Genomic DNA, 13,072 nt, shown 5'->3' on the forward strand with positions numbered 1-13,072 from the left:
TATACATAACTCGAAAATTTTTGGGGCACCGAAAATTGAAAATTTTCATAAGGGTAACCCCTTTCCAAAAAAAAATGCAAAAAATATAAAAGTGCAAAATTGAAGAAAAACTGTTTAGTTTGTGATTCCTTGTCGAATTTCAAATAAAGAAATGCTTTTGGATTTTCGAAATTCGAACAAATGAAGGAGTTACAGCGTTTTCGACCTTAAATATGACATAGATTTTTTTGATTTGTTTGACAATAAATTATGCGATTTTGGGCTTGATTTTTGCGTAAAACATTCAGGGATTGCGTTAAACCGTACTTTTTCGCCATAAACTTCATTTATGTATACATAACTCAAAAATTTTTGGGGCACCGAAAATTGAAAATTTTCATAAGGGTAACCCCTTTCCAAAAAAAATGCAAAAAATATAAAAATGCAAAATTGGAGAAAAACTGTTTAGTTTATGATTCCTTGTCGAATTTCAAATAAAGAAATGCTTTCGGATTTTCGAAATTCGAAAAAATGAAGGAGTTACACCGGTTTCGACCTTAAATATCACATAGATTTTTTTCATTTGTTTGACAATAAATTATGCGATTTTGGGCTTGTTTTTTTGCGTAAAACATTCAGGGATTGCGTTAAACCGTACTTTCATAAACTTCATTTATGTATACATAACTCGAAAATTTTTGGGGCACCGAAAATTTAAAACTTTTCATAAGGGTAACCCCTTTCCAAAAAAAATGCAAAAAATATAAAAGTGCAATATTGAAGAAAAACTGTTTAGTTTGTGATTCCTTGTCGAATTTCAAATAAAGAAATGCTTTTGGATTTTCGAAATTCGAACAAATGAAGGAGTTACACCGTTTTCGACCTTAAATATGACATAGATTTTTTTAATTTTTTTTTACTATAAATTATGCGATTTTGGGCTTGTTTTTTGTGTAAAACATTCTGGGATTGCGTTAAACCGTACTTTTTCGCCATAAACTTCATTTATGTATACATAACTCAAAAATTTTTGGGGCACCGAAAATTGAAAATTTTCATAAGGGTAACCCCTTTCCAAAAAAATGCAAAAAATATAAAAGTGCAAAATTGGAGAAAAACTGTTTAGTTTATGATTCCTTGTCGAATTTCAAATAAAGAAATGCTTTTGGATTTTCGAAATTCGAAAAAATGAAGGAGTTACAGCGTTTTCGACCTTAAATATCACATAGATTTTTTTGATTTTTTTAACTATAAATTATGCGATTTTGGGCTTGTTTTTTTGTGTAAAACATTCAGGGATTGCGTTAAACCGTACTTTTACGCCATAAACTTCATTTATGTATACATAACTCGAAAATTTTTGGGGCACCGAAAATTGAAAATTTTCATAAGGGTAACCCCTTTCCAAAAAAAATGAAAAAAATATAAAAGTGCAAAATTGAAGAAAAACTGTTTAATTTATGATTCCTTGTCGAATTTCAAATAAAGAAATGATTTTGGATTTTCGAAATTCGAAAAAATGAAGGAGTTACAGCGTTTTCGACCTTAAATATCACATAGATTTTTTTCATTTGTTTGACAATAAATTATGCGATTTTGGGCTTGTTTTTTTGCGTAAAACATTCAGGGATTGCGTTAAACCGTACTTTTACGCCATAAACTTCATTTATGTATACATAACTCAAAAATTTTTGGGGCACCGAAAATTGAAAATTTTCATAAGGGTAACCCCTTTCCAAAAAAAATGCAAAAAATATAAAAGTGCAAAATTGAAGAAAAACTGTTTAGTTTGTGATTCCTTGTCGAATTTCAAATAAAGAAATGCTTTTGGATTTTCGAAATTCGAACAAATGAAGGAGTTACAGCGTTTTCGACCTTAAATATGACAGATTTTTTTGATTTTTTTTTACTATAAATTATGCGATTTTGGGCTTGTTTTTTGCGTAAAACATTCAGGGATTGCGTTAAACCGTACTTTTACGCCATAAACTTCATTTATGTATACATAACTCGAAAATTTTTGGGGCACCGAAAATTGAAAATTTTCATAAGGGTAACCCCTTTCCAAAAAAAATGCAAAAAATATAAAAGTGCAAAATTGAAGAAAAACTGTTTAATTTATGATTCCTTGTCGAATTTCAAATAAAGAAATGCTTTTGGATTTTCGAAATTCGAAAAAATGAAGGAGTTACAGCGTTTTCGACCTTAAATATCACATAGATTTTTTTCATTTGTTTGACAATAAATTATGCGATTTTGGGCTTGATTTTTGCGTAAAACATTCAGGGATTGCGTTAAACCGTACTTTTTCGCCATAAACTTCATTTATGTATACATAACTCAAAAATTTTTGGGGCACCGAAAATTGAAAATTTTCATAAGGGTAACCCCTTTCCAAAAAAAATGCAAAAAATATAAAAATGCAAAATTGGAGAAAAACTGTTTAGTTTATGATTCCTTGTCGAATTTCAAATAAAGAAATGCTTTCGGATTTTCGAAATTCGAAAAAATGAAGGAGTTACACCGGTTTCGACCTTAAATATCACATAGATTTTTTTCATTTGTTTGACAATAAATTATGCGATTTTGGGCTTGTTTTTTTGCGTAAAACATTCAGAGATTGCGTTAAACCGTACTTTCATAAACTTCATTTATGTCTACATAACTCGAAAATTTTTGGGGCACCGAAAATTTAAAACTTTTCATAAGGGTAACCCCTTTCCAAAAAAAATGCAAAAAATATAAAAGTGCAAAATTGAAGAAAAACTGTTTAGTTTGTGATTCCTTGTCGAATTTCAAATAAAGAAATGCTTTTGGATTTTCGAAATTCGAACAAATGAAGGAGTTACACCGTTTTCGACCTTAAATATGACATAGATTTTTTTGATTTTTTTTTACTATAAATTATGCGATTTTGGGCTTGTTTTTTGTGTAAAACATTCTGGGATTGCGTTAAACCGTACTTTTTCGCCATAAACTTCATTTATGTATACATAACTCAAAAATTTTTGGGGCACCGAAAATTGAAAATTTTCATAAGGGTAACCCCTTTCCAAAAAAATGCAAAAAATATAAAAGTGCAAAATTGGAGAAAAACTGTTTAGTTTATGATTCCTTGTCGAATTTCAAATAAAGAAATGCTTTTGGATTTTCGAAATTCGAAAAAATGAAGGAGTTACAGCGTTTTCGACCTTAAATATCACATAGATTTTTTTGATTTTTTTAACTATAAATTATGCGATTTTGGGCTTGTTTTTTGTGTAAAACATTCAGGGATTGCGTTAAACCGTACTTTTACGCCATAAACTTCATTTATGTATACATAACTCGAAAATTTTTGGGGCACCGAAAATTGAAAATTTTCATAAGGGTAACCCCTTTCCAAAAAAAATGCAAAAAATATAAAATTGCAAAATTGAAGAAAAACTGTTTAGTTTATGATTCCTTGTCGAATTTCAAATAAAGAAATGCTTTTGGATTTTCGAAATTCGAAAAAATTAAGGAGTTACAGCGTTTTCGACCTTAAATATCACATAGATTTTTTTCATTTGTTTGACAATAAATTATGCGATTTTGGGCTTGTTTTTTTTTGCGTAAAACATTCAGGGATTGCGTTAAACCGTACTTTTACGCCATAAACTTCATTTATGTATACATAACTCGAAAATTTTTGGGGCACCGAAAATTGAAAATTTTCATAAGGGTAACCCCTTTCCAAAAAAAAATGCAAAAAATATAAAATTGCAAAATTGAAGAAAAACTGTTTAGTTTATGATTCCTTGTCGAATTTCAAATAAAGAAATGATTTTGGATTTTCGAAATTCAAAAAAATGAAGGAGTTACAGCGTTCTCGACCTTAAATATCACATAGAGTTTTATGATTTTTTTTTTTTACTATAAATTATGCGATTTTGGGCTTGTTTTTATGCGTAAAACATTCAGGGATTGCGTTAAACCGTACTTTTACGCCATAAACTTCATTTATGTATACATAACTCGAAAATTTTTGGGGCACCGAAAATTGATCATTTTCATAAGGGTAACCCCTTTCCAAAAAAATGCAAAAAATATAAAAGTGCAAAATTGAAGAAAAACTGTTTAGTTTATGATTCCTTGTCGAATTTCAAATAAAGAAATGCTTTTGGATTTTCGAAATTCGAAGAAATGAAGAAGTTACACCGTTTTCGACCTTAAATATCACATAGAGTTTTTTGATTTTTTTTTACTATAAATTATGCGATTTTGGGCTTGTTTTTTGCGTAAAACATTCTGGGATTGCGTTAAACCGTACTTTTTCGCCATAAACTTCATTTATGTATACATAACTCAAAAATTTTTGGGGCTCCGAAAATTGATAATTTTCATAAGGGTAACCCCTTTCCAAAAAAAATGCAAAAAATATAAAAGTGCAAAATTGGAGAAAAACTGTTTAGTTTATGATTCCTTGTCGAATTTCAAATAAAGAAATGCTTTTGGATTTTCGAAATTCGAAAAAATGAAGGAGTTACAGCGTTTTCGACCTTAAATATCACATAGAGTTTTTTGATTTGTTTGACTATAAATTATGCGATTTTGGGCTTGTTTTTTGCGTAAAACATTCTGGGATTGCGTTAAACCGTACTTTTTCGCCATAAACTTCATTTATGTATACATAACTCAAAAATTTTTGGGGCTCCGAAAATTGAAAATTTTCATAAGGGTAACCCCTTTCCAAAAAAAAATTCAAAAAATATAAAAGTGCAAAATTGGAGAAAAACTGTTTAGTTTATGATTCCTTGTCGAATTTCAAATAAAGAAATGCTTTTGGATTTTCGAAATTCGAACAAATGAAGGAGTTACAGCGTTTTCGACCTTAAATATCACATAGAGTTTTTTGATTTTTTTTACTATAAATTATGCGGTTTTGGGCTTGTTTTTTGCGTAAAACATTCTGGGATTGCGTTAAACCGTACTTTTTCGCCATAAACTTCATTTATGTATACATAACTCAAAAATTTTTGGGGCTCCGAAAATTGAAAATTTTCATAAGGGTAACCCCTTTCCAAAAAAAAATTCAAAAAATATAAAAGTGCAAAATTGGAGAAAAACTGTTTAGTTTATGATTCCTTGTCGAATTTCAAATAAAGAAATGCTTTTGGATTTTCGAAATTCGAACAAATGGAGAAGTTGCACCGTTTTCGACCTTAAATATCACATAGAGTTTTTTGATTTTTTTTTACTATAAATTATGCGGTTTTGGGCTTGTTTTTTGCGTAAAACATTCTGGGATTGCGTTAAACCGTACTTTTTCGCCATAAACTTCATTTATGTATACATAACTCAAAAATTTTTGGGGCACCGAAAATTGAAAATTTTCATAAGGGTAACCCCTTTCCAAAAAAAATGCAAAAAATATAAAAGTGCAAAATTGGAGAAAAACTGTTTAGTTTATGATTCCTTGTCGAATTTCAAATAAAGAAATGCTTTCGGATTTTCGAAATTCGAAAAAATGAAGGAGTTACACCGGTTTCGACCTTAAATATCACATAGATTTTTTTCATTTGTTTGACAATAAATTATGCGATTTTGGGCTTGTTTTTTGCGTAAAACATTCAGGGATTGCGATAAACCGTACCTTCATAAACTTCATTTATGTATACATAACTCGAAAATTTTTGGGGCACCGAAAATTGAAAATTTTCATAAGGGTAACCCCTTTCCAAAAAAAATGCAAAAAATATAAAAGTGCAAAATTGAAGAAAAACTGTTTAGTTTGTGATTCCTTGTCGAATTTCAAATAAAGAAATGCTTTTGGATTTTCGAAATTCGAACAAATGAAGGAGTTACAGCGTTTTCGACCTTAAATATGACCGATTTTTTTGATTTTTTTTTTACTATAAATTATGCGATTTTGGGCTTGTTTTTTGTGTAAAACATTCTGGGATTGCGTTAAACCGTACTTTTTCGCCATAAACTTCATTTATGTATACATAACTCAAAAATTTTTGGGGCACCGAAAATTGAAAATTTTCATAAGGGTAACCCCTTTCCAAAAAAAATGCAAAAAATATAAAATTGCAAAATTGAAGAAAAACTGTTTAGTTTATGATTCCTTGTCGAATTTCAAATAAAGAAATGCTTTTGGATTTTCGAAATTCGAAAAAATTAAGGAGTTACAGCGTTTTCGACCTTAAATATTACATAGATTTTTTTCATTTGTTTGACAATAAATTATGCGATTTTGGGCTTGTTTTTTTTGCGTAAAACATTCAGGGATTGCGTTAAACCGTACTTTTACGCCATAAACTTCATTTATGTATACATAACTCGAAAATTTTTGGGGCACCGAAAATTGAAAATTTTCATAAGGGTAACCCCTTTCCAAAAAAAAAATGCAAAAAATATAAAATTGCAAAATTGAAGAAAAACTGTTTAGTTTATAATTCCTTGTCGAATTTCAAATAAAGAAATGATTTTGGATTTTCGAAATTCAAAAAAATGAAGGAGTTACAGCGTTCTCGACCTTAAATATCACATAGAGTTTTTTGATTTTTTTTTTACTATAAATTATGCGATTTTGGGCTTGTTTTTTGCGTAAAACATTCTGGGATTGCGTTAAACCGTACTTTTTCGCCATAAACTTCATTTATGTATACATAACTCAAAAATTTTTGGGGCACCGAAAATTGAAAATTTTCATAAGGGTAACCCCTTTCCAAAAAAAATTCAAAAAATATAAAAGTTCAAAATTGGAGAAAAACTGTTTAGTTTATGATTCCTTGTCGAATTTCAAATAAAGAAATGCTTTCGGATTTTCGAAATTCGAAAAAATGAAGGAGTTACAGCGTTTTCGACCTTAAATATCACATAGATTTTTTTCATTTGTTTGACAATAAATTATGCGATTTTGGGCTTGTTTTTTTGCGTAAAACATTCAGGGATTGCGTTAAACCGTACTTTTTCGCCATAAATTCATTTATGTATACATAACTCAAAAATTTTTGGGGCTCCGAAAATTGATAATTTTCATAAGGGTAACCCCTTTCCAAAAAAAATGCAAAAAATATAAAAGTGCAAAATTGGAGAAAAACTGTTTAGTTTATGATTCCTTGTCGAATTTCAAATAAAGAAATGCTTTTGGATTTTCGAAATTCGAAAAAATGAAGGAGTTACAGCGTTTTCGACCTTAAATATCACATAGATTTTTTTGATTTTTTTAACTATAAATTATGCGATTTTGGGCTTGTTTTTTTGCGTAAAACATTCAGGGATTGCGTTAAACCGTACTTTTACGCCATAAACTTCATTTATGTATACATAACTCGAAAATTTTTGGGGCACCGAAAATTGAAAATTTTCATAAGGGTAACCCCTTTCCAAAAAAATGCAAAAAATATAAAAGTGCAAAATTGAAGAAAAACTGTTTAGTTTATGATTCCTTGTCGAATTTCAAATAAAGAAATGCTTTTGGATTTTCGAAATTCGAAGAAATGAAGAAGTTACACCGTTTTCGACCTTAAATATCACATAGAGTTTTTTGATATTTTTTTACTATAAATTATGCGATTTTGGGCTTGTTTTTTGCGTAAAACATTCTGGGATTGCGTTAAACCGTACTTTTTCGCCATAAACTTCATTTATGTATACATAACTCAAAAATTTTTGGGGCTCCGAAAATTGATAATTTTCATAAGGGTAACCCCTTTCCAAAAAAAATGCAAAAAATATAAAAGTGCAAAATTGGAGAAAAACTGTTTAGTTTATGATTCCTTGTCGAATTTCAAATAAAGAAATGCTTTTGGATTTTCAAAATTCGAACAAATGAAGAAGTTGCACCGTTTTCGACCTTAAATATCACATAGAGTTTTTTGATTTTTTTTACTATAAATTATGCGATTTTGGGCTTGTTTTTTGCGTAAAACATTCTGGGATTGCGTTAAACCGTACTTTTTCGCCATAAACTTCATTTATGTATACATAACTCAAAAATTTTTGGGGCTCCGAAAATTGAAAATTTTCATAAGGGTAACCCCTTTCCAAAAAAAATGCAAAAAATATAAAAGTGCAAAATTGAAGAAAAACTGTTTAGTTTATGATTCCTTGTCGAATTTCAAATAAAGAAATGCTTTTGGATTTTCGAAATTCGAACAAATGAAGATGTTACACCGTTTTCGACCTTAAATATGACCGATTTTTTTGATTTTTTTTTTACTATAAATTATGCGATGTTGGGCTTGTTTTTTGCGTAAAACATTCTGGGATTGCGTTAAACCGTACTTTCTCGCCATAAACTTCATTTATGTATACATAACTCAAAAATTTTTGGGGCTCCGAAAATTGATAATTTTCATAAGGGTAACCCCTTTCCAAAAAAAATGCAAAAAATATAAAAGTGCAAAATTGAAGAAAAACTGTTTAGTTTATGATTCCTTGTCGAATTTCAAATAAAGAAATGCTTTTGGATTTTCGAAATTCGAAAAAATGAAGGAGTTACACCGTTTTCGACCTTAAATATCACAGATTTTTTTTTTACTATAAATTATGCGATTTTGGGCTTGTTTTTTTGCGTAAAACATTCAGGGATTGCGTTAAACAGTGCTTTTTCGCCATAAACTTCATTTATGTATACATAACTCAAAAATTTTTGGGGCACCGAAAATTGAAAATTTTCATAAGGGTAACCCCTTTCCAAAAAACAATTCAAAAAATATAAAAGTGCAAAATTGAAGAAAAACTGTATAGTTTATGATTCCTTGTCGAATTTCAAATATAGAAATGCTTTTGGATTTTCGAAATTCGAAAAAATGAAGGATTTACACCGTTTTCGACCTTAAATATCACATAGATTTTTTTGATTTTTTGACAATAAATTATGCGATTTTGGGCTTGTTTTTTGCGTAAAACATTCAGGGATTGCGTTAAACCGTACTTTTTCGCCATGAACTTCATTTATGTATACATAACTCAAAAATGTTGGGGGCACCGAAAATTTAAAATTTTCATAAGGGTAACCCCTTTCCAAAAAAAATTCAAAAAATATAAAAGTGCAAAATTGAAGAAAAACTGTACAGTTTATGATTTCTTGTCGAATTTCAAATAAAGACATGCTTTTGGATTTTCGAAATTCGAAAAAATGAAGGAGTTACAGCGTTTTCGACCTTAAATATCACATAGATTTTTTTGATTTTTTTGACAATAAATTATGCGATTTTGGGCTTGGTTTTTGCGTAAAACATTCAGCGATTGCGTTAAACCGTACTTTTTCGCCATAAACTTCATTTATGTATACATAACTCAAAAATTTTTGGGGCACCGAAAATTGAAAATTTTCATAAGGGTAACCCCTTTCCAAAAAAAATGCAAAAACTATAAAAGTGCAAAATTGAAGAAATACTGTTTAGTTTATGATTCCTTGTCGAATTTCAAATAAAGAAATGCTTTTGGATTTTCGAAATTCGAAAAAATGAAGGAGTTACAGCGTTTTTGACCTTAAATATCACATAGATTTTTTTGATTTGTTTGACAATAAATTATGCGATTTTGGGCTTGATTTTTGCGTAAAACATTCTGGGATTGCGTTAAACCGTACTTTTTCGCCATAAACTTCATTTATGTATACATAACTCAAAAAATTTTTGGGGCTCCGAAAATTGAAAATTTTCATAAGGGTAACCCCTTTCCAAAAAAAATGCAAAAAATATAAAAGTGCAAAATTGAAGAAATACTGTTTCGTTTATGATTCCTTGTCGAATTTCAAATAAAGAAATGCTTTTGGGTTTCGAAATTCGAAAAAATTAAGGAGTTACAGCGTTTTTGACCTTAAATATCACATAGATTTTTTTGATTTTTTTGACTACATTTTGAAAACATTCAGGGATTACGTTAAACCGTACTTTTTCGCCATAAACTTCATTTATGTATACATAACTCGAAAATTTTTGGGGCACCGAATATTGAAAATTTTCATAAGGGTAACCCCTTTCCAAAAAAAATGCAAAAAATATAAAATTGCAAATTGGAGAAAAACTGTTTAGTTTATGATTCCTTGTCGAATTTCAAATGAAGAAATTCTTTTGGATTTTCGAAATTCGAAAAAATGAAGGAGTTACAGCGTTTTCGACCTTAAATATCACAGATTTTTTTCATTTGTTTGACAATAAATTATGCGATTTTGGGCTTGTTTTTTGCGTAAAGCATTCAGGGATTACGTTAAACCTTACTTTTTCGCCATAAACTTCATTTATGTATACATAACTCAAAAATTTTTGGGGCACCGAAAATTGAAAATTTTCATAAGGGTAACCCCTTTCCAAAAAAAAATGCAAAAAATATAAAATTGCAAAATTGGAGAAAAACTGTTTAGTTTATGATTCCTTGTCGAATTTCAAATGAAGAAATTCTTTTGGATTTTCGAAATTCGAAAAAATTAAGGAGTTACAGCGTTTTTGACCGTAAGGAAGACATATCTAGGGTTTTTGGGCATTATAAACACAATGACGACATTGTTGTGGAGGATAGATAAACAAAACATTTTTGTCTCATTTTCTTTCCGTGTTTTAAATAATATTGAGGTAGTCATAATATTTTCTTCTTTTCTTGTCTTTTTAGCTCTTGGACGGCTGTCTTGAAATCATAAGGAGCTCTCTTTATTTCGGCGTTAATTGAAATTAATATCTGATGCCAGAGCTGTGTTATTAATCATCATTGCTATTTTCTTGCCACAATAAACGCAAGGCTAGCATAAACAAAGAATCGATGCTTTCATTTTGAAATTGACAGATTTTCCCAGATTCTATAGCAGGAAATGACCAACCGCTGATTGACTAATTGCATATACATACAAGTCAATCATTGCAAGCCATATACGATAGCAGTCACCCACATATCAAGAGCTATGAAGTAATAATTCTACAGAATTCGGAAGTCAATTACCATATTACAAATGGGGTTATGACAACAAAATGCATTTTTTGTTAAAGGAATATGGGATAAATTAAGGCAACATACTTAAGGAATGTGAAAAAAATATGGAAACAAAAGCATGCTGAAATATACGAATGTAAATCTCATTGTTTCATAACTTCTATTGTACAAAATTAAATAAGAAAATATTGAGAATGAATGTTTAATAATTAAAGTAGTAAGTTAAGATTATTTTCTTCATTGTGTTATCACTGTAGTATTGAATATACCAATTTATTATAAATTTAATTTAAAAAATAAATAATTTTTTTATTTAGTTCTAATGTTTTATTTATGAGTAAATATAAATTTGGTTTTTTATTATTTTATACAATAATAATTGAGCATAATAAAGGGTGATTTTTTTGAGGTTAGGATTTTCATGCATTAGTATTTGACAGATCACGTGGGATTTCAGACATGGTGTCAAAGAGAAAGATGCTCAGTATGCTTTGACATTTCATCATGAATAGACTTACTAACGAGCAACGCTTGCAAATCATTGAATTTTATTACCAAAATCAGTGTTCGGTTCGAAATGTGTTCATTCACCGTAACGTTGCGTCCAACAGCATCTTTGAAAAAATACGGTCCAATGATTCCACCAGCGTACAAACCTCACCAAACAGTGCATTTTTCGGGATGCATGGGCAGTTCTTGAACGGCTTCTGGTTACTCTTCACTCCAAATGCGGCAATTTTGCTTATTTACGTAGCCATTCAACCAGAAATGAGCCTCATCGCTGAACGGTGAATGAACACATTTCGAACCGAACACTGATTTTGGTAATAAAATTCAATGATTTGCAAGCGTTGCTCGTTAGTAAGTCTATTCATGATGAAATGTCAAAGCATACTGAGCATCTTTCTCTTTGACACCATGTCTGAAATCCCACGTGATCTGTCAAATACTAATGCATGAAAATCCTAACCTCAAAAAAATCACCCTTTATATAGTAATGTTTATTAGGTTTTATGCTTAACCACATACAATAAGAAATAAACCATATCGAGGTCAATTTCTTGTAATGAACACTGGGTTGTATGAGTAATTTTAATTTTTGTAATAAAATTTCAATGTATTTATATAAGGCTTCATATAATTGATTACAGTAAAGTAATTATGACACTTGTAACAAGACACAAATAAGAATCAGGTTTAGGTGCAGTTCTTCATGTGTGCAAGTTAATCAGCAAACAGGTATAGATTTTTTACTGAGCAAAGATCAGTCAGTACGTTGAGCAGCTTGGTGGAGTGCGAATGGTAATGTGATAGAAATCAGCTAACAGGTATAGATTGACCAGTTCGGTCAAGTGCGGATTTTAAACTAGGAAAATGAAAATTTTAAAAGGTACAAAAATCATCATAGCAATGGCCAAATGGATGCCAGGTATAAGAAAACACAAGAGAGAATTTTCAAAGCACATAAATTGTTTGGTAATATTTACGCGGTAAAGAAATATCCATCCCATTTTAATGTGCGAAAATAACAACACCATAAGTATTTTTTGTTTGTTTTATTTATAGCATTATGGGTACAGCAGTTCATTATACAAAACCATAAAAGAGTTGGGGAAAAATGGAAGGCTTTTAACATAGTTGTATATGATATTGAAGGTCACCATGGCGCAGAAGTTAGCATGTCCAACTATGACGCCTTATGCCTGGGCTCTAATCCCATCGTGAACATCAGAAAAATTTTCAGCGTTGGTTATCCCCTTACTAATGCTGGCTATATTGTGAGGCATCCTGCCATGTTAACACTTCTCAACTAAGTGGTGTCGCTATGCGGCACGCTGTTCGGACTCCACAAAACAAGGAGGCCCCTTATTATTGAGCTTAAGCTTTAATCGGACTGCACTCAAGATACAAGAGAAGTATCCCCTGTTCCTTAGTGGAATGTTCATAAAGTCGAAATAAATCCAAATCAACACTGAAAGAGTCTGAGAATCATCAACTGAACTTGAACTTGGCCTCCTTTCCAATAAGCACAATCTATTTAAAAAAGAATATACATATACATTACGTTAAATAAATTGTTAAATAAAAAAAACTAGTTGAAACCACGAATAGTAAGTTTTATTTATCAAAAATGAAAGGCATTGTCAGGGTAAGAAAAACTTTACTTTCATCGTAAATAAAGTCTTACGTT

The 13,072-nt window shown here is 30.0% G+C and overlaps 1 protein-coding gene and 1 long non-coding RNA gene across 3 annotated transcripts in view; one reads left to right on the forward strand and one right to left on the reverse strand.

The window, feature by feature from the left end:
- The window catches only part of LOC131995306 (uncharacterized), a 107,161-nt gene extending 96,168 nt beyond the window's left edge, over nt 1-10,993 (forward strand). The window contains exon 4 of the long non-coding RNA XR_009397366.1: nt 10,567-10,993. This is a non-coding gene — a long non-coding RNA (uncharacterized LOC131995306). The remainder of the gene's footprint in view (nt 1-10,566) is intronic.
- The window catches only part of LOC106089089 (probable serine/threonine-protein kinase DDB_G0282963), a 535,104-nt gene that overhangs the window by 4,865 nt on the left and 517,167 nt on the right, over nt 1-13,072 (reverse strand). The window contains exon 11 of one of the 2 annotated variants that reach the window (XM_059363863.1): nt 12,441-12,915. The exons of the other annotated variant lie outside the window; for it this stretch is intronic. Within the exon in view, the coding sequence (XP_059219846.1) occupies nt 12,848-12,915 (68 nt within the window). The 3' untranslated portion in view covers nt 12,441-12,847. Of the gene's footprint in view, nt 1-12,440; nt 12,916-13,072 lie in introns of those variants that run through there. 2 annotated transcript variants of the gene reach the window in all.

Source organism: Stomoxys calcitrans, chromosome 2, assembly GCF_963082655.1.
Source record: "Stomoxys calcitrans chromosome 2, idStoCalc2.1, whole genome shotgun sequence".
In the NCBI taxonomy this organism is placed as follows: Eukaryota; Metazoa; Arthropoda; class Insecta; order Diptera; family Muscidae; genus Stomoxys; species Stomoxys calcitrans.